Source organism: Dermochelys coriacea, chromosome 2, assembly GCF_009764565.3.
Source record: "Dermochelys coriacea isolate rDerCor1 chromosome 2, rDerCor1.pri.v4, whole genome shotgun sequence".
NCBI classification, from domain to species: domain Eukaryota; kingdom Metazoa; phylum Chordata; order Testudines; family Dermochelyidae; genus Dermochelys; species Dermochelys coriacea.
In genome coordinates this window covers 12,810,558-12,832,472 of record NC_050069.1, presented here as the reverse complement: position 1 = coordinate 12,832,472, position 21,915 = coordinate 12,810,558, and the positions used below count along the sequence as shown (strand labels likewise).

The following is a 21,915-nucleotide window of genomic DNA, read 5'->3' as shown; positions in this document are numbered from 1 at the left end:
AAGATTAGAGTGAGTATAGTCTGTTTCTAGTCACCCTGTATATTGCATCTTGATTACAAAACACAGTAAGCACATGTAAGGCAAACAAAATTTGAGGCCACTTTTGAAAATTTGGGTCCAAATGGCCATTAGCCAATGGATACAGTGTGTATGTGGCAAAGCCAAGAACAGAACCCCAAACTCATGATTCCTAATCCCAGTCAAGGGCTCAGGTTCAGCTGGTACGCACCAATATGGTACATCAGCACATCTTTCAGAATGCTGCCTTATTCTCCAGGACCTAACCAGGCTGTTGAGGTGTCCTCGAAAACATGAACCAAACATACATGCTGTGATGTCAGCCTGTGTGTGCAGAATATGAACCGACACCTCTGAGTGGGCTTCAGGGAGTATTGCTACTTCTCTGAAATCCCCCAGTACAGAAGAAGCCAAACCCAAGGAGACTAGCAGAGTCCAGTTAGGCATCTGAGAGCCCCCAAGAGGGAGACAAGCCCAAGGAGTCCAGTGGGGCATGCAAACCTCACTGAGCAGATGCCACACAAATGAAGCCTAGCAGAGCCCCTGGTATATTTGGGCCCCAAGGAGACAGAATCAATCCCAAGAAGCCCAATGAGCATATCTGATTTTATTTTGAACATCTGTACAATGTATGGTGAGTGGCTTCTCACGTGGGCAGAACTCACGTGGTGAGTGGAGCTTGAAAGTGCACCCCCTTCTTCTTTCCCCCTCCCCCATACGATTTCTGACCTTTCTCCCTTGCATTATCTGTAAATTAAACATACTACACATTCAAAGACTACATCTATACTTAGAGCTAGGGGGGTGCTCATGAACACATACACATGAAAGTTCTCCTTGAGCTAATGTGCTAAAAATAGTAGCGTAGCGATATTAGTACAGGCAACAGTGAGTGATAGCACGAGGACATACTCATGGGGTCTGGGTGGGTTTGTACTCAGAGTGGCGAACCCAGACTGCCATTCGCCCCTGGCTGTGCTACCACGGCTACACTACCATTTTTAGCACACTAACTCAATGAATGCTATCGTATATATACTCAAGCAGAGACTCACACCCCAGCTCCAAGGGTAGATGTAGCCTAGAACTACAGTGGTCCCTCTAGTAGCTCAAAATGACTTGAGCTCAGAGGAGTGGTATGCTTGAAATAAAAGAGTTGCAGAGAAGAAAGGTAATGGCAACTTTTCCTGCATCAAAATATGGCATAACTGGATGCTTCCACCTAACTCCCGAGAAAATACTAAAAAACCCTGATAGCTTGGGCGTATGAGTTTGAAGAGAGTGAAGGGAATAATAGGATACCGCCTTGGTTTTAATCACAGTGTGAATTAGTACTATTATAGTAGGCTGGGAGACGAGGGAACTGTCAGCGGTGTCCCGAGGTCACTTGGAGGGAGCTGGGGAAATTGGACAGGTACAATCTGTTGCTACTGACATTTAATTACTCTTCGCATTGAGAAATCAGAAGTTCAGAATGCAGAACGTTAGGCGTCTGTCACTAGCAGCGGTGTGCCGGCTTCCCACGGGTGGAACATTAGCAGGCAAAGCAGCGAGAGGGCGTGATGATTGAAACCAGCCTTCTTTTCAAACGAAGGCAGCAATTTTTTTTTTTTTAAATAAGACAAAGAAAACGTTTAAGCCGATACAGTCACTGAGAACTTTTAGAGTGATATTTTTGGGCCTTGACAGAGAGTTAGACATCAGTCTTTTCTATAGATATTGGTACATCCACGTTTTTACGGAAAAAAATTAAACAATGTATGTGACTGTATAATAATGAAATTCCACATAGTCTGAGGCTGATGTGTCGATTTAAGAGTGATCTACCTAGCACTCAATAGATTCCTGGAAGGGATATCTGAGTTGTAGCAGCATCAGCTTTCAGAACACTGTTGGCTTCAGTGGGTACTGAGCACCTCTGAAAATCTGACCAGTATTATACCTGGAACTATAGGTTGAAATCCCATTATAGCTGACGGAGCTCCTCATTCTCCTGAGTTCTAGGTAGTGCTAGTGCTTGGGGGGCTTTCAGTTGTGACCGAGTTCCCATCTGCTCAGCATGGGGTTTAAATATTTCATAAAATTTTTTGCAAGTAGCAAAGAATTGGCCAAAATCTTCTCTCCCTCCCCAGTCCCATGTGGTGCTGCCCAGCAAGGATTTGTCTATGCTAGGGAACTATACTGAGATTAGCTGCCTTTGGGTGGACCTCGACCAGCTGCATCAAACTAGATGTAGTCTACAGCAGTGGATCTCAACCGGGGGTACACAGAGGTCTTCCATGGGCTATATCAAGCCGTCTAAATTTCTGCCTACTTTTACAACAGGCTACATAAAAAGCACTAGCAAAGTCAGTACAAACTAAAATTTCATACAGACAATGACTTGTTTATACTACTCTATATACTATACTCTGAAACGGAAGTACAATATTTATAGTCCATTAATGCTGATGAGCAATATGCAGAAGCTAGCCTGCAAGGTACAGTAATGAATGGAGAATAGTCCCCTTGGATTACTGTAAATCATCTAATGCAGAAGCAGCGTAGGAGCCCCATCCTGTGACGGACGCACTGCCAGGCGTAGTGCTTGCTACTACTCATTGATTTGTGTGGCAGTTTGCATGCTTAGGGGTTGAAGAAAAATGGAGTAAAAATGCAGTAAGGGTTTACTATTTGGCTCTCTATTTTTAGTGTCGGATTCAAGGGTTCAGTTCCTTAGCTGATGTAAATTGGGGTAGCTCTGTTAAATCCAGCGAGTGATGTCAATTACTCCAGCTGAGGATCTGGCCCTGTGTTATGTCTCCACACAGAGCAGTGCAGATATGATATGCTTTCCACTGGACTGAGAAGGCATCTGTCTTGCAAGCTCTTATCAGACTTTCTGACCATGAGCACTAATGCTACTTTTATTGTGACAGATGCATTGCTGCAGTGGGTAGAAATTATGCCACTGATGTCAATGGGAGTAAGACAGGGCTTAACCCAAAGAATCCCATAGCTCTTTGCCAGCTGCATATACAACACCTCTGAGTTGGGCCTGGTCTACAGGGTCTATGAGATAGCAAACCTCAGTGAAGCTTATCTCAATGCACTTTTGACCTTTTTCATACCATAGACCACTGGTTCTCAACCTTTCCAGACTATTGTACCCCTTTCAGGAGTCCGATTTGTTAGGGAAGATACAGATTCCATAACTTTAACAAACCTCCGTGACTTCTCCCCCTGCCGCAGGACTGGAGCAGCAGCGGTCAGCCCCTGGACCTGGAGCTGTGGCAGGGCTGGAGCTGCCCCCCTGGGGCTGGAGCTGTGGCCGGCGGTTGGCACCTGGGGTTAGAGCTGTGTCACAGCTGGAGCAGCAGCAGCGGGTCCCAGACTGTTAGCTCCAACTCCACCCCCCTGCCAACAACCTTTGACTATCAATAGTGGGCGAGGGGGGATAGAATGAGGGCAGCCGGCTTCAGCAGTGTTACTGAGCATGCTCAATACCAGCCAAGCAGCAAATCGGGTGAGGGGGGCGCACATGACCCTGTATGCTTCCCAACACGTCGCCTCTGCCCCTCAGGATTTTTAGTAAAAGTCACAGATAGATCACAAGTTTCAGTGAATTTTTGTTTATTGCCCACGACCTGCCTGACTTTTACTGAAATACCCATGACAAAATGTTAACCTTAAGAAAAAGTGAAGATTCTTACTTAGCACTTGGTAGGTCGCTGTCTAGATCAGTGGTTTTCAAGCCTTTTTCATTTGCAACCCCCTAAAAATTCTGAATGGAGGTCTGGACCTTCTGGAAATCTTAGACATAGTCTACAAACCCTCAGGGATCTGCAGACCACACAGACCCCGAGACGCAGTCCACAGACCCAACCACAGATTGAAAACCACTGGTCTAGAACATAACAATCCTGCTATTCTGATGCTTTTTATAGGTCACTAGTAAAGCAACAAGCCTTGACATACACTGTTACTCTAGGTGCTGCTTTGAGTAAGGGGATGTGCCTAAGCTGTACTAACCCAGGAGGCATGGTGACTCGGACAATGCTCAGAGGCATAATTACTTCCCAGTTTCCTCCGTCCTCGGAGAGGGGATTGTAATTTGCTTCTTGTCTTTTACCCAGAGCAACTCCCAATACCCTCCTTGGTGACTCAGCTATGCTGGAAAACGAGCATAGGGTGTGAAGGAAAGATGTCGTTCATTCTCTAACACCCTCTGCCCTTTTGCTCCAGGGTGGGGACTGCACAATAGGACCCAAAGTCGGGGTATCCCACATAGGGCTGTTAGAAGGGTTCTTACTCCTTCACTCTCCCCTGAATCAGCATAGATAATCCAAGTCACAGTTAAGTGCATAGATTCCAAGTCAAAACGTAACCATTCCATTGTTGCCGGCCTGCCCTTACCTCAGATGACGTCGGTTTGCAGTAGCCAGCTCCAAACACTAGATTCTCTAATGACATACTGGACTGGTCTGGTCCTGTCTCCAGGCTGCCCTTACCCAGCCACGACCCTTTCCCTGGACGAGCAAAGCTAAAAGGAGAAACAACAGGAAAAGACACTTACTAAAAGTCAGAGTTACGGAAGAGTCAGTTTCTGTCCCCACTATCCAACAGGCAGAATTTATTGCAGATTTTAGAAAGTAGTTTTCACAAGCACTGAACTAACAGCACATCTTATAATAGCATGAAATAAGAAGGGTATTAAGCCACATTAAAAAGTCTTAGGCTTTGTTTTAAACTGATATAAAAAGTCACCACCACACATTTCACAAAGGGAAAGAATTCGATGGGACACAGAAAATATCCAATAGTTGGCATCTCAAATGGTGAAAATGAACTTACTAGGGCCTAGAGTTTAAAAAATGGGAGTCTAGAGTTAGGCTCCTAAATCTGTGTTAGGGCATCTAAGAGTGTGGCCTGTTCTTCAAGCTCTGGGCACCCAATGTCTCCTGCTAATGTCAATACGACCTGTTGAGTGCTCAGCAGTTTTAAAAATCAGGCCACGACTAATTAGTCCATCTGTTAACTATTTAAATTGGCATGACTTGGAGTTACCAAGGGCTGTAATGTAAAGATCAATGGTCTCATCTGGCAGTTAGTTTCTTGTAAAGAAAACATACTTTTCCCAGGTGGTATTCTTCTATCAGATGTAGGAACCTAACGTTAGTCTCCCATTCTTTAAAATCCTAGCCTAGAGGTAGTTCAGAAAGAGATGGCAGGTTGTGGGTAGGTTTAGAAAGAGAAATCGGGTCAACCATGTACAACATGATGATTCGAAATGCAGGGTCTTAAATACTAACATCAACACCTGGAATTTACTTTAAAAAAAATAGGTAGACAAAGATGGAGTGGAAACAACTGAGTCACAAAGACCAAAAACCAAACCAGAACCCCGTTAGATCAGTCAAGCCACACATCTTTGAATACACTGCAGTTCCAATAGGATTATGCCCTATTTTATTGGGAAGCTGCTTAAATCAAGGCCCAGCATCTGAGTAGAGAGTGAGGTACATAAACTCTGAGTTTTATTAATCACATCTGAGTATTTCATGCAGCAGTTCCAAAGTCCTTTCTGAGCATTCACTGGGCTCAATATAGAAGCTATAATGGATTTTCAGCAGGGCAATCTCTTCTTTTGTTCTTCCACAGCCCCACCGGAGACACCCATAGGACGTTTCAAGTGAAGCAAGGAGAGCAGCTAGAAGGCCGTTGCAACAATCAAGCCAGGAAAATAACTTATGAACTTTGAAGAGTAACATTGGGTCTAGTCCTGAAAACCTTTACTTGTGCCATCAAAAGGCAACATCTTCCACTACTGCCATCATGGCCTGGAGTTGAAAGCTGTAATGTTGTAATGTGAGGGGCACCATAGCCAATTGGCAAGTCCGTGAGTTATCTGCTCATCCTGCTTGGTTTTTAGATCTTCCTTGTACAACAAGAAGCGTAGTCCATATTTATTGTTCATCTCCTTCCCAGTGATTTTTTAAATTTCATAGTGTCAGGAATCAGGGCTGTAGCTGAGCCAGATCCCCGGGCACCCTAATGAGTGTGGTTGGTCTATAGCAAGCTGTCTACTTGGCTACCCTGTGGATTGGCTGGAAGAGTCAGAAGACTGGCTCTTAAGCCCAGCAGCAGCAGTTCAGCAGCTGCTCAAAGCATTTGCTCATGGCTGAAATATCTCCTACACTTGCTCCCAGTCTTACTCCTGCCCTGCTCCTGCCTGGGCCTCAGTCTTGCCCCTGCCTTATCTCACTCCAGGTAACCTGGTTCTGACCCTTGGCACTGATTCACGACTTCTGATCTGGCTGTGACCATTGGTTCTGGCATATGGCTCCTGCCCTCACCACGAGGCTTGGTGCTTGCTCTAACCACTAGGCTTGACTGCTGTGTCCTGGTCACAGTGTATTTTTTTCCACAGGAATATGAACATCTGTGTGTGTGGGGGTGTGACTTCATGCTGCTACAGAAGTCCCAGAACTGTCGGAGGGAACATTTCCCCAGCACAGGCATTGTGAAAGGCAGCCTCTGGCTACCCCATTAGTCCTACTGTATGGATAGTGCTTGGGGTGGCGTTGAAGAGGTTGGGACTACAGTATTATCTGATACCATGATAATGGGTGGTGCTCCCACTCAAAGACTTTTCCACAGGCAACTGAAATCCTGAATTACCCCATGGGCCATTCTGGAATCCACAGCTGCTCAGAGCCAGGAGTGCACAATATCAGTGTACAGCCAGCTTTGCCTCTCCTTCTCCTGAGCTGTGAGGTTTTGTATTGCATCTCTAAAGCTATGTCTACACTACAAAGTTAAGTTGACTTTATGTAAGTCAACATAGAGCCTTCGATTGAAGCAAGTCGATCTTGTGTGACCATACTATGCTCATTGTGTTGGTGGAGTGCTATCCCACAGTGCATGTAGCCGAGTGGAATTTTGGGTTGGGGTTGCAATGCCTTATGGGACCAAAACATTGGCACGGGTGATTATGGAAACATAGCGTTAGCCTCCCATGATGCTCTTACCTCCCTCTATCCCTCCCTGAAATCAACAGCAAACAAACCAAGCCTTTTTCATAAGCCTGGGTTAGCCGCGCAGAGTATTACAAACACCTCGAGCCTTATCCTGCAATATTTACATATCCGATACAGGAGCCGCCACGCAGAACAATGTGATGCCACACAAGCAGCCCTGATGGAAGACAGAGTGGAGCAATTTGCAGTTGCTGGCGACAGTCATGCATCACCTTGACATGGTTGATGCAGTTTCTTGGCCCGGGAAAAAAGCACTGACTAGTGGGATCACACTGTTATGCAGCTATGGGATGATGAGCAGTGGCTGCAGAACTTTCAAATGCTAAGGACACTTTCCAGGAAACGTGTGAAGAGCTTTCCCCTGCCCTGAAGTGCAACAACACTAAAGTGAGAGCAGCTCTGACAGTGGAGGAGAGAGTGGCAATAGCTCTGTGGAAGCTTGCAGCGCCAGACAGCTACCGGTCAGTGGGGCACCATTTGGAGTGGGTAAATCTACCGTGGAATCTGTTGTGATCCAAGTTTGCGGAGCCAATAACAGACTTCTGCTAAGAAGGGTAGTGATTCTGAGCAATGTGCAGTACCTAATGGATGGTTTTGCCTCGATGGGGTTCCCTAACTGCAGTGGGGCTATAGGCAGAACACATATCCCTATCTTGGCACCAGACCACCTTGACAAAGAGTACATAAACTGAAAGGGGTACTTCTCAATGGTGTTGCAAGCACTGGTGTATCTCAGGGGCCATTTCACTGACATCAACTTTGTCTGTTCAGAAAACTGCAAGCAGGGACTTTCTTTCCAAACTGCAAAATAACCATTGGTGATGTTGAAATGCCAATCATCATCCTGGGAGACCCAGCCAACCCCTTACTCCCATGGCTCATGAACCTGTACCCCAGCAGCATGGACAGCAGTAAGGATTGGTTCAACCATAGGCTAAGCAAGTGCAGAATTGTGGCTAAATGTGCCTTTGGACATTTAAAAGGTTGCTGGATTGTTTGCTTTGTAGGTTAGACCTCAGTGAAAGCAACGTCCCCATTGTTATTGCTGCCTGCTGTGTGCTCCATAATATCTGTAAACAAAGGGAGAAAAGTTTCCGCTGGGATGGTTGGGGGCGATCACCTGGAAGCCAATGTTGAGCAGCCAGACACGAGGGCAATAAGAAGAGCACATCAAGGGGCTCAGTGTCTGGATGAGGCTTTGAAAACCAGTTTCAGAAATGAGCCAGAGTAATGTGACACTTATCTGTGTTGTTCCTTACCAAATTGTCCCCTCCATTGCATTTTCTCCCCTGTAAACTCCATCTCCACCAATCACCGTGTGAATGAATGAATAAAGAGCCTTGTCTCCTCAATCTGTTAAGTTTTATTATGCACACAAACATACATAGGCAGCAAAGAAAAGTAAGATAACCTGGGGCAAAAAGGCTGATAAGACTGTGGAGGGAGAAACAAGGAAAAATTGATTACAGATGCACTGCTATAACAATAAAAGGTGTGGAAATGGCTGCCTCCTGGTCCTTGTACCCTCCCCTGGTGTTGATTGCAAGAGATAACAAACTCCCCTCTCCCCATAGTATGTTTGCGGGAGGAGGATGTGGAACTTGGCGATGATGACAGCAGGTTCAGCATAGGCTGCAGAGGGACTCTGGCATCCAGCTGCCTTTCTTGAACCTCAACCAGATGCCTCAACATGTCTGATTGCTCCTTCACAATCTGCAGCATCTCTTCCTGCATGGCATGCTCTTGTTCCCTACATGCTCTCCTGTCCTCCCTGTCCATGTCCTTGGACAGTGTAATCTTCCGTGATCTTGGAGGTGCGCATTAACTCATTGATCGTCCTCCCAAGTCTTCTTTTTCCGCCTTCTAATCTGGGAAAATCTGGGAAATCTATGTCCTGGTGTGGCGGATGTGCCAACGGACAAGGTTTCAGCTGCAAGGAATGCAAAGCACAAGGGTAGCAGTGACAGTGCATACATTGTTTCTGGTGCAAGGTTAATTTTTTGTTATTAAAAAACCCACCCTTCAATACACTTCAGTGCAAGCCACAACATAATCGCAACCACTGGCTAGTGCAAGAGTTGGTTTGCTGCTCCAGCCATGGTGAGTAAGTCCACGAGGCACAGGCAAGAGGTCTTGGGCTGTTGCTTTTGTGAAAACATCCTTGGGATCCCAGATTGCAACTTTAGAAAAGCCCCCTTTCCCCTAGCAACCCGGATGGTGCTTGAGGACAGGTACCCGTGTAAAGCCCCCCAAATAGTTTGTTAAAAAAGTGGCACCAGGGGGGAATGGAGACAAACAGGAAGCTACACCCCCTCCCCTTGTTTCCAAATGCTGCTTTCAAAACATGGGGATACCTTCCAACCACAACCATGGCACATTTTGGAAAGTGTGGTTTTGTGAACAATATTTCAAGAAACAGAGGGTGGATTACTTGTTGAATTGTTTGCAGTTTAAGGACTAGCATTGAAAACTTCCCCCGTTTCCCCTAGGTAACCCTATGCGATATCAGTCTCCTGAAGGTAACAGAGGTGGCAAGGGAGCAGATGCCGCAAGAGCCTGGGTACAGACCTGTTCCTTATGCTGCAGTGCTGTGTGTCGCAATGATGCCAGCAGAGTTAATATTGGAGTGGCATGGGAAAGTGTTCTACTGTGGTGGAAGAAATAAGGCAGCCCTTCCCAGAAACCTTCTGCAAAGGATTGCAGAGTTCCTCCATGAAAGCTTCCTAGAAATCCCCATGGACGATTCCCGGGCCATCCCCGTGCACATAAACCGTCTTTTTCAGAGAGTAGCCTCTGCATAGCTGAAGTGGCCACCGATGCCCACTAGACCTACTTTTTTGTTCAGATTAAATGTAAAAAATAATACCATGTAACCCCTGTAGTTTTGTTGGAAATGTTAAGAACAGTTCTTGGCTGTCAGAGAGAATGGATCTTCCACTTGCCTGCCTCACATTGTCCTCCTCCTCTTCTTCGTCAACAATGTCCTCCTCATTGTTGCTCGAGGTCACCCAGGGCTCCTAGGAGGTATCCACATAGCGTTTTGGGGTAGTGGTGCAGTTGCCACCGAGAATCGCAAGCAGCTCTTCATTAAAGCAGCATGTCTATGGGGCAAAACCAGAACAACTATTTGCCTCCCTTGTCTTCTGGTACACTTGCCCAAGTTCCTTTATTTTCATGCAGCACTACTACACGTCTCTGTTGTAACCCTTCTCCTCCAGGCCCCGCGTGATCTTGGTAGAGATGTCAGCGTTTCTTCTGCTGGATCAGAGCTTTGCCTGCACAGACTCTTCTCCCCACAAAGCAATAAGATCCACCACCTCCTTGTGTACTTCATGCTGGAGCACATTTGCAGCCTTGAGTCTCTGGCAAGCTCTCCATGCTGATCAAACAGGAAATGAAAATTCAAAAGTTCCCGGGGCTTCAAAAGTTAACAGGGGAGCAGCTGCTTCCTGTATACCTGGCTGACATGCAGTGGAGTTGAAGGTGTTCTCCACTGCACAGTGAAGCAGTCACAGCGGAGTACTGTGGGACACCTCCTGGAGCCCAATTCATTCAAATTACACAATGTGATGTCTACACTATCCCCATTTCGACCCATGGATGTCAAATCAAGCGCTATGCCTCTCGCGGACGTGGAGTACAGAAGTTGACTTTACAGGCCATTTAGGTCGTGGAAGGGTCTTGGTAGTGTAGACACATACATTAGAAGATTGACTTAATGCAGCTTATTTCAACCTCATTTTGTAGTGCAGAACAGGCCTATGAGTGCAAAGAACTGAAGAGACACAATAAGGGTACGTGCACATTTGGAGCTGAAGGTGTAAATACCACCTTGAGGATACATGCCCACATTTTCTCTAATGCAGATAGCGCATGAAAAACAGAAGTGTAGTCATTGCAGCATGAGGGGCTAGCCACTTTGAGTACATACCTAACACCTTAGGCCATGTCTACACTACAAACCTTGGTTGATGCAAGTTATGGTCAGCATAAAGCCACCACAGTTAGTATATTGCTTGTGCAGGTGCATGCTTGGTTCCTTGAGTCAGTGCTGGGCATACTCACCAGCAGTGCCTGTGCTCATGCACAATGCAATGCACCATAGGGAGGGATCCCAACATGCAACCTGCCACCATCCAGCACACTGTCATTTGAGAAGTATGGCAATGCATGGTGGGGCAGAAACAAGTTGCACAGGGGTGACTGGGAGCAAGGGGCCAACCTCCCAGTGTGCAATTGTCTGCATCTGATGATGTCCTCTATCTCCCATAATTTTTAAAAAATCCCATGAACCTGTGTGGCCCTCCTTCTGTCTGCCATCTCTGACAGAAGCATGGAGCCTGCATGAGCATTGCATAAGCATTGCAAGCACAGGACACACAATCCTCCAGTATTTGCAGAGCCATAAGAAGAACTGAATCAGTGTGGAACATAATTTCTTAGAGGACAGGTTGCTGTGGGATACAGTAAGAACCAATTCAAGGCTGTTGGTGGCATTCACAGAGCACCTACAGGATGGTGGAGTGCTGCTTCTGGGCCTGAGAAGCAAGCACTGACTGGGGATCACATTGTAGAGGAGGCCTGACATGATGAGCAGTGGCTGCAGAATTTTCAGCTGTGCAAGGCCACATTCCTGGATGTGTGCGCGCGTTGAGCTCACCCCAGCCATCCAGCGCAGGGACACCAAAATGAGAACCGTACACTGACAATGGAGAAGCGAACGTTGATTGCACTGTGTAAACTTACAAAGCCAGGTGCTACCGGTCAGTGGGAAATCATTTTGGAGTTGGGAAAATCTGCTGTGGTGTCCATTGACATGCAAGTGTGCACGGCCATTAATCGTCTCATGGTAGGCAGAAATGTGACTCTCGGCAATGTGAAGGACATAGTGGATGGATTTGCAGCTCCCGAACGGCAATGGAGCAATAGACAGAACGCATATCCCTATTTTAGCACCAGACTGCGGTGCCAAAGAGTACATCAACAGAAAGTGCTACTCTTCTATGTATATACAAACATTGGTGCATAACGGGGATGTGTCATCAACATCAGTGTTGGCTGGTCAGGGAAGGTGCATGGCACTCACTTCCTTAAGTATGCAGTGCTGTTCAGAAAACTACAACAGAGATTTTCTTTCCCTAGCTGGCAGATTATCACTGGGAATGTTGACATGCCAATCGTGATTCTGAGGGACCCAGCTTACCCTTTGCTCATGAAACCATACACTGACCACCTCAACAGCACTAAGGAAAGATTCAACTACTGGTTCAGCACATGCATAATGACAGTGAAATGAGCTGTTTGGTAGATTGAAGGAACGTTGGCATGGTTTACTCACAAGATTGGATCTCAGTGAGGGGGAAAAAACATTCCAGTGATTATAGCTGCCTGCGGTGTCCTACATAATATCTGTGAAGCAAAGATGGAAAAGTTTCCTCTGGGGTGGAGGTGGAGTGGATGTCTCCTGAGTTTGAACAACCAGACACAAGGGGTATTAGAAGAGCTCAACACAGAGCTATACAGCTCACTGAGGCTTTGGAAGAGCACTTTAGCATTGATCCACAGTCATGCATTGTGGGGCACTGTGCTCTACCTGGCCTTGCTGCTTTGGGCCTGTTCGGAGATGCTTGGTGTACATCTATGAACATAACACTGTCAGTGCACCTATTAATTTTGTAGAGCTTCCTGTACATTTAAGGTTATTACACTGCGTTTTTCACTGACTCTGTGAGTTGTGTCATGTTGGACAGTAACACAAGTGGGTGCTTGCAGAACTGCAAGGCATTCTGCAACATACATTGCGAACTAATAAAGATGAATTATTTTCCAAACAATAGAATTTTATTCGGTAACAAAACCAGTGCAAAACAAAAAATCTGTGCAATTTAAAAGAAAATACATTCAAAACTTAATATAATGGAAGAGAACTTAACAAGGGGAAAGAACATTCATGTATATTTTACCTACATATACAGTAACTGTGGTTTTCACAGGTCAGCGTATGTGAAGCTGTAGTTGTCCGTAATGCTCCCAGGGTGGAGTGGTAGGGGGTAAGGATGCAGCCCCGATGGCATGTGGAATGTTGAGGGGGCATGTAGGGAGGTAATGATATAGAGTCCTCTATGGAATGCAAAGGGAGGTGAGCCTGGAATTGTTGAACCTGGAGGTCCACAAGAGTCTGCAGCATCCGTGTTTATTGCCGGAGAAGCCCCATTATGTCCTGGTGCATCTCCCTCTCCTTCTCCTGCTGGGACTTTCTCCTGTCTGCTCTTTCCTTCTCCAGGCTCTCTGCAATGTTCAGCATCCAGCTCCTTTGCTCAAGATCTGATGCAGCACTGGCTTGCAGGATCTGATTGAATATGTCATTCCAAGTCCTCTTCTTTCTACTCATATGGTTCAGGTGTTCCATGGGCGTGGAGGGGGAACTGCTCAAGGCCACAATGGCAGCAGCTGCAGATTAAACACCAAGATGTACCATTGTCAGTACAGTCACAATGGAAAGCAAAAGTTAAGATTCAGAACTCCCTTTCCTTGCTCCCATAAAGTTTTAAACAAGGCGTGCTTATTGACCCGTCTGCTTCAGAGTGCTTGTGCATGGCACTGCTCACTGCTCTACCATGGTGAGTGTAGCACACCTGAGGTGAGGAAAAGGAGGAGGGAACTGCTTGGTTGTATGAAGCTATGAACATAGGGCAATGGCACTGAATACTGGCACCATTTCCCCAGATGGTGGTGATTTTAGCTGATATCTCACTCGTGAGGGTAACAAAGGCACAAAGTGCAGCTGCTGCTGGCATCCCAATGCTGTGCAGACCCATATGCTACTAGCTTGTGTACTGCAATAGCACCTGGCAATGTTATCGTTGACTGGGGTGGGAAAGTGTCTTACTGCGGAGGAAGAAATAAGGCTGCCAATGCTATACACCTTTGAGATAGGGTCACAGTATTTTCACAAAAGTTTCATTGAGATCTTTCAGAAGGATTCAAAGGACATCCCTCCTAAGAGGTATCCATGGTGGTCTGCGGAGTGATGGTGGGGTCTTCGCCAAGTGTGGCATGCAGCGCTTCATAGAACAGACAAGTGTTTGGCACCGGGATCGATTGTTGCCTTCCAATACACCTGAAGCAGTTAATTCGCTTTCATACGACACTGTTGCTGGTCCCATGTCAGTGCCCATTCTCCTGCATCCTCATGCTCATGGTGTTCAGATATGTCCACATTCATCTAGCTGGTCCGTAAGCTGTGCCTGCACAGCCTCAATCTCCCTACAGGCCCAGGCAGAGCCAATATTTTCTGTTTACACCAAGCTGGGGTGCGTGTCTGGAGCCGGGTAGCTGCATGGTGAGCTTGGACACAATACGCACACAACAATAGAGAGATTGGTAGGGTGTGCTCGCCAAACTGGACAATCAGGAAAAAGCTTTTCAAAAATTTGGGGGCTTTAACAGGGATGAGGCCTTCTGGTCTCTGTGACCCTCTGATAGTGCAGTTAACAATTGTGACCAGAGAGGTCAGGGTTGGGCATTATGGGACAGCGGCTGCAGGACTGCTAGAGTCGACATAAGTAATGCAGTGTCTACATGCGTGCTGCGTCGACCTCAGTACGTCAACCATGTCTCAAGATTGCTTGGAGAGGTGGTGTTACTGTGTCTCTGTAATGGGGAACATACATTGGTGGGAGACAAATTTAAGTGTAGACACATGAACGACGAGATCGATGCGAGGTGGCTTACATCAACCTAACTCTGTAGTGTAGACCAAGCCTTAGAGAGAGGAGAATCTGAGGCACAGAGAGACTTAAGTGACCAGCACAAGGTCAGACAGCAAGTCTGTGGCAGACCAGGAACTGAACCCAGAGGTCAGTCTCTTAAGCAGGAGTCCATTCTCTCTCTCTCTCTCTCTAGAGCTGCAATGATGTTTATTACATCTCCTCAGGCTTTGATATATTGCTATAAGGACATGCCATAAGGAGGAGGAAACCACATGGCTGGCCTTGTGTTTATATGTTTTAATGGATGTGATTCAATCAGTTTTCTGGAGGTTGCTTCTAAGCAGCAGGCAACACTTCAATGTATTTATCCCACCTAAAATGTGAGCTATAGAAAGGAACTCCAAAGAACAAAGGGACAAACATTGCTCAGAATCACATGACAATGGACAACAGAGTCTGGTTTGGTCTGTTGAAAAGTCTGAATCACACAAAAATGTAAAAGGACTGTCACTGTATCATTCAGAAGCATAAACAAATGATACCTGACTACAAAAAACCTTCATTTGAATATTATCAAAACTCTCAAAGACTTTGATGGAGAGAAAAGCACTTTTTAATGCCACTTTTATTTATTTATCGTTTGCTTTACAGCAGAGAAGGGATTTGATTGTGTGGGTCTTATGAAAATTGATTTGGGATGGTACTGTAAAACTAAAAAACCTTTTTCAGAAAACCAGACAAAATGTAGCTTGTTTTCTGAGGGACACTATCTAAAAAGCTTGAAAAGTCTTGAAGTCCCACTGACGCCTCATGAAGAACATCTTATTTGGAGACAATTCCTGTTAGCTATTATGCAGGTTCATTTTTTGTATTTCTTCTATTTTTTACGGTATTATTACTACAAAAGTCACTTGAATTAAAGTAGAACCTTTGTTATTTACATGTTTAACTTTCTTCCAGTTTATTAGTGCTGATTGAAAAGCATAATTCCCATCCTCAGCAAATTCTTATAATTCAACCCTAGATTTTGCCCCAAATCAGGACAAAAAGTTGAAATATCTTGTTTGTGTGTTTGTTTGTTACACAGAACAAAAAGTTACAATAAATTCAATTTGAAACTTCATGTCATTTCATTGAACTGGACATTTAATTTCTTCTCAGTTCTATTTTAACCTATGTCTGTTTGAGCTGTTGCTGTGACTCATGGGAATTGTAGTTTGGGTGCTGTATGCCCCCATTTGCTATGCGCTGGGCACCTCGCCAGACTACAACTCCCATGATGCATCACAGCTGTTCATGCAGAGGCAAGACCATAGTCAATCATGAGAGATTTAATCCAGGGAGGATTAGCAGAGAACAAAGGCTTGAGGCATCCAAAATTACAACTCCCCTGAGGCCCTACTATGGCTCAAGCAGATACAGATCAGTTCAACTGACCCAACCAAAAACAAAACATTTGGTGAGATTTTCTCACACAACATTTTGATTTTGAGGAAACTGCAGTTTTCATCAGAAAACCAGCTCCAATTTGCACCTTCTGCCATTTGCTTTGAAAATCAGATTTGAACACATGCGGATAATATATGTGAATTTTGGTCCAAGTCATTACAATTGGCATGCCATAGACAGTACTGCCTAGTGGTTAAGGACTCCCCCGAATGGGAGTTGAATAAACCTGGCCAGCTAGATCTATGGACAAATCACTTACCACTGTGCCTCAGTTTCCTTATCTGTGACAAGTGAACAATAATACATTCAATAAACAAAATCTACTTTTACAAAAGGAATAGAGTTGGTTAATTGTCACATTGCTCCCATGCAAACCCTTAAAGATAAGGAAATGCCAAGTTGTGAGACAACTCTCAATCAAACATTAACTCCCACCCAGCACATTTCCACAGACACACTGACTCTGCATCTTCTAAACTTCCTTCTGCCTCCAGCCGAGAGGAAACACACTACTCATACCACATTAATTTCCCTTACAGTAAAATACACAACCTTAATTCCGACTCCCAGCAATGTGAGTGTCGAACATACAGGCACAGGTTAAGTATTCAACCTGATATTTATTTGTGGGGGAAGTATCGGGGCATAAATCCAATTCATGCCATGACAAACCTGTAAATCCTCACCGAGCTGTAGTGAGGCTAAAGTAATTAATGATTGTAAAGTGCTTTGAGATCCTTTGATCAGACAAATCTTATTATTTAAATATATATATTTTAATGACAACATATATCCTTCCCTGGAACCTGAGGAGAGTCAGGAGTTATAATTTGACCTGCATTCTTCAAAGTGCCTCTAAACCCAGGAGAACTTTTTGCCTAGCTCGGATTAAGTTTTGGATCTACAATAAAAATTGAAAGCCAGGCATGTTCAGTGTTGGTTTTTTAAATGAAAGGTTGGCACACAACTAGTCAGAATCTTTACTTATCTGACACCCCCACTTGTATCCCGGGAGGCTGCTATTCCAAAAGATTGAGATTTTAGGTAGGGAACAACCACCAGGAAGAAAATAATTCCAAAGCAAGAAAAATCCTGTTTTCATGCAAATATCCCTGGAGGGAAGAAATATCATATTTACAACATTTTGTCTAAAATTAATGAATTTTCCAATATTGTCTGAGGTATCAGTGGCTCTTCACTGTATACATCCTATGTTCTCTTTAAGAATATAAATGAAATAGAGAGAGAGAGAGAGAGAGAGAAATAAATCACCAGCTGTCTGACCTTGCTACCCAGGCTTTCTTTGTGGCAACTTCAATTGAGGGAGTAATAGTACTCATGGGATCATTGAAAATTAGCCAGTCATTTCTCTGCCAAGATTCACAATGCATAAGGTCACAAACAAATTAAAGTGCTTTGGATGTAGGACTGGGAATAAAGAATTTGTGGCAGGGTTTTTTTTTAAATGCTCTGTGTTGCCCTCACTCTGCTCCTTCTGAAGAAATTGGGAGTTTTAGCCTTGCTTTAGCAGGCACAGAGTTGTGTCAATCCTGAACACTTTTGAAGATATCTCCCCTTCAGTTCTTTTTCCTCTTCTGCTCTTGGCAGAGAACGGCCTGGGATAAGTCACTCCCCCTGTCAGCCTGTCAGTTATCCCCCATGTAAAAGGTGATGTACGGTCTCTACCTGTCTCAACCAGCGCTCCAAAAAACCCCACCTCCACGAGGGGCGCGGCTCCCAGCACTGGTGCACTGTCTACACTTGCGCTTTACAGCGCTGAAACTTGCTGTGCCCCAGGGGGGTGTTTTTTCACACCCCTGAGCAAGAAAGTTGCAGCACTGTAAAGTGCCAGTGTAGACAAACCTTAAGATGGCATTGGGGAAAGGTGTGCATTACAATAGAGTGCTCTGAAGATGTAAAGGATGTAAAGTGGGTCAAATCCTAACAGCCTGTTTGTTTTGACATGGACAAATCTCCCACTGAAGGCACTGGGAGTTTTGCCTGTGTGCGGGTTACGAGATTTCTCCTCTGACTATGATTTTAAGAGGCATGTGTGGGTGGGTGTGCGGGCGGTGGTGCTCTTGACTGAGGAAAAAAATCTCCATTATAATATAAACAAGATAGAACACGATTGCCAGCTGCATTCAGGGAAGGCTTTCCGCACTGATTTAGATTCATTTAAAGGGTTGCTTGTTTGTATTAATTGGGTTACAAATGTTTTCAAATGGATTCCTGGCACTGCTGAATGTAAGACTAAAGTTCCTGCTGTCAGCCCGTGAATTGATTCTGCACAGTGCCAAAGGCTGCACTGCTTTTATCAGTCCTGGTTTTATGGACAATGGCAATTCGACAAGGAATCATGACTCTCAAATGCCTAGAGAGCGCCTGGAAGTTATAAAATAGAAATCACTTGAAGTTCCTGGATGAACTTTCATGAGAAGGCAAGTCAACCTAAACTGAACATAGAGGGTCTGGCTTTCTAGTGCACTCAGGGAAGGATTTGACAATCAATAGTTCAGACACTCATGTCAGAGGCTATGTGCACATTGCAGGTTTGTCTTATACACAGTGGCATGTGCTTCGGTCTGTTTAGAGAAAGCAGCACAAAGGATGTCATCATCCAATAAAGCAGGTTTAGTTTCCTGCTCCTAGTTTCCCTACAAAAACTGTGTGTATTTTAAAAGTTTTGTGTTGTTGTCCCAACACATTTTATCCTCTTCAGCAAAGATATCCATTTCCCTTCCCAGATGGAATTATCTTCTTTCCATTGTGGGACTGCTGAGGAATCAGGCCCCAAGAAGCACAGCCCTTCGCTTTCCATAATGAACTGTGATTTCTGCAGCATCCTGGATTATGTCACTCAAGTCCTGTTTTACATTCCCCACAAACATCTTGCTTTGTTCATGTTGCTCCCGGAATAGCAGTTGACGGAAGGATTCAGCACCAATTACTAGGGAAGCCAAAGGGTTCAGGAGCAGAGGGAAAGGAGTTTGAAGCCCATATAGTTTAAGAGTAGTGGTATGGCAGGCCTTGACATTGATGGGAAGTGTTTGGCTGCTGGGGGAAGCAGGAGCGGGAGCAGAGACGTGTTGCAGGCTGGGGCAATGGACACAAAGCCCCCAATAGCACAATATTTCTATCATACTGCGTTTCTTTTTGCATCTACATCAGAAGTATTAGGCCTACGCTCTGCTGTTTCACTCTCTCCTGTTTCCTCAGGCGGGTTTTAACTAGCCAGGTTAGTTTCAATGTTGAATTGGGAGATTTTAACCAGCTCCTGGATCAGCTCCCTAAAGACAAAAGAAGAACTAAAAGCAGCCCATCTCTGTCTCTAGCGCTGCTGAGTGAGGAAGCTAGGGAGAAGTGCTAGCTGCTCTTTAAAGCACCCCTCTAGTCCTCTTTCTGCAGTGACACTTAAAAGGGAAACTGCTGCTTAGCTTTAGAAAGCCAAGTGCGGAGTGGTTTAAGGCCTCACAGGATCATACTGTGCATCTTCACTGTCCCAGATTCCAGACCTAAATTTGCTTCCATTGCTTATAAACCTGGGGTTAGACTGCATCTTCATTACCAATGTTTATTTACATCTGAAATGCTGAATCATAACCTTGAGGCTAGAAACAATACTTGGAGTGCCAATGAATTCAATCCCACATGCTTTTGGTAACACAGCTGGAATTTCAGAGTATCGGGTCTGCTGCAGTAACTAATAAATCAGCTGTTCACTGTGTCAAAACTGAGCTGCTAATTGTATTATACTACACAGTTATGCTTAAAACTATCTGGGCTGGCCATGTAGCTGAGATTCTGAATGTGCAATCTCTGCCTTCATCAACTGGGGTGATGAGAGATAATGGAAGAGGTAATATGGTAATAAGGCAGTGTTTATCTTAAATATCCTATCAGTTAGGCAAACAGTGATCCTTGTTAGAAAGGATTAAGTAGGCTCTGTTGACTCACTGATACAGGTCACATTTCCCTATTTAAATGTAAGTGAGATTGGGATAGCTCTTTGGGGAGAGGATCTAGGGTGTGGACAGAACAGTCTTGAGGGAGGAACCATAGTAATAGCCACATCTGGGAAGAAAGTCTGAACTGATATTTATACAAATATATTGTTGTTTCCTTCATTAATGTAGCCAGGCTCCAAGATGGGGATAAGCTTGGACTGGTCAAAGCAAAATTGGAAGAATGAGAATTTCCATTGCTCTACAGATAAACAATGTGTAATGAATACACAGACACAGACACTGAAAAGGACAGATGACTGATTCAGAGCAATCTAGATTGCATGGTAACTGAGCGCAAGCAAACAATGTGTTTTAATATGGCTGGATATAAACCTAGCCATCTAGGAACAAAGAACATAGGCCATACTTCCAGGAAGAGGGACTCTATCCTGGGAAGTAGTGACTCTGAAAAAGATTTTGGGGTTGTGAACATGTGAACAGCTGAACATGAGGTCCCAGTGTGACACTGTGACCACAAGAGCTAATGCGATCCTGGGATGCACAAATAGGTGAATCTTGAGTAGGAGAAGAGAGGTTATTTTGCCTCTGTATTTGGCTCTGGTGCGACCACTGCTGGAATACTGGTTCTGGTGCCCACAATTCAAGAAGGATGTTGATAAATTGGAGAGGGTTCAGAGAAGAGCCATGAAAATGATTAAAGGATTAGAAAATATGCTGTAGAGTGCTAAGCTACATAGATCGAGCTCCTTGAGTCTAACAAAGAGAAAGTTAAGGGGTGACTTCATTACAGTCTATAAGTACCTACATGGGGAAAAATATTTAATAATGGGGTCTTCAGTCTAATAGAGAAAGTATAACATGATCCAATGGCTAGAAGTTGAACCTAGAAAATTAAGATATAAAATAAGGTGTAAATTTTTAACGGTGAGCATAATTAACCACTGGAACAATTTACCAAGGCTTGTGGTGGATTCTCCATCACTGACAATTTTTAAAGCAAGGTTTTATAAAAAGATCTGCTCTAGGAATTGTTTTGGGGAAGTTCTCTGACCTGTGATATTCAGTATGTCAGACTAGATGATCGCAATGGTCCATTCTGGCCTTAGAATCTATGAATCTACATTAAAACAGTTTAAGATTCCCAGGAAACTAAAATATGATGAAACACCAAAGACTACTGCACACTGATTTTTTTCTTTTTGTATTCTGCAAATTAATAGCTTTGCTTTTAGCTTAATATACTCTGATAAGATAGAGAATTTATTATCAGAAAGTTACTGAGGCTTTGCAAAAACAAGGTCTTATTGTTAGATCAAAACTCTTACAATTAAGCCTTTTTCTTTGTGATCTCAGCAAACAGCAAAGATAAGTGTGCATACCCACAAAGGCTCTGAACTAGGAGAAAAGAATACTGGTTTTAATAGGCTGGTTTTGTTTGAGAATGCATGGCACAGAAGTTGCTTTTATACTATTTATTTTACCCTGTTTTATGGTTAGTGAATTTATGATATATTAATATTTAAGTTTCTGGATGTTTATCAAGAGGTAGATAAATCCACAATATTGCACTTTCAGATTATCATTATTATTGACTGAACCAAATGAGACCATATATTGTATTGTCAAAAAATTATTTCCATTCCACTGCATGAAATCAAAACACTCTTTTCTTCATAAACATCCACACATATCACATTTTAAAGCTTAAATAGTAACCCAGCTATAGATCAGTTGCCTATCATACTGTTT

General features: G+C 44.3%; 1 protein-coding gene across 1 annotated transcript in view; it reads right to left on the bottom strand.

Annotated features, from left to right (window-relative positions):
- The window catches only part of FAM135B (family with sequence similarity 135 member B), a 343,944-nt gene that overhangs the window by 98,516 nt on the left and 223,513 nt on the right, over nucleotides 1-21,915 (bottom strand). Inside the window, exon 7 of the mRNA XM_038390454.2 lies at nucleotides 4,414-4,540. Coding sequence (XP_038246382.1) covers nucleotides 4,414-4,540 — 127 coding nt within the window. The remainder of the gene's footprint in view (nucleotides 1-4,413; nucleotides 4,541-21,915) is intronic.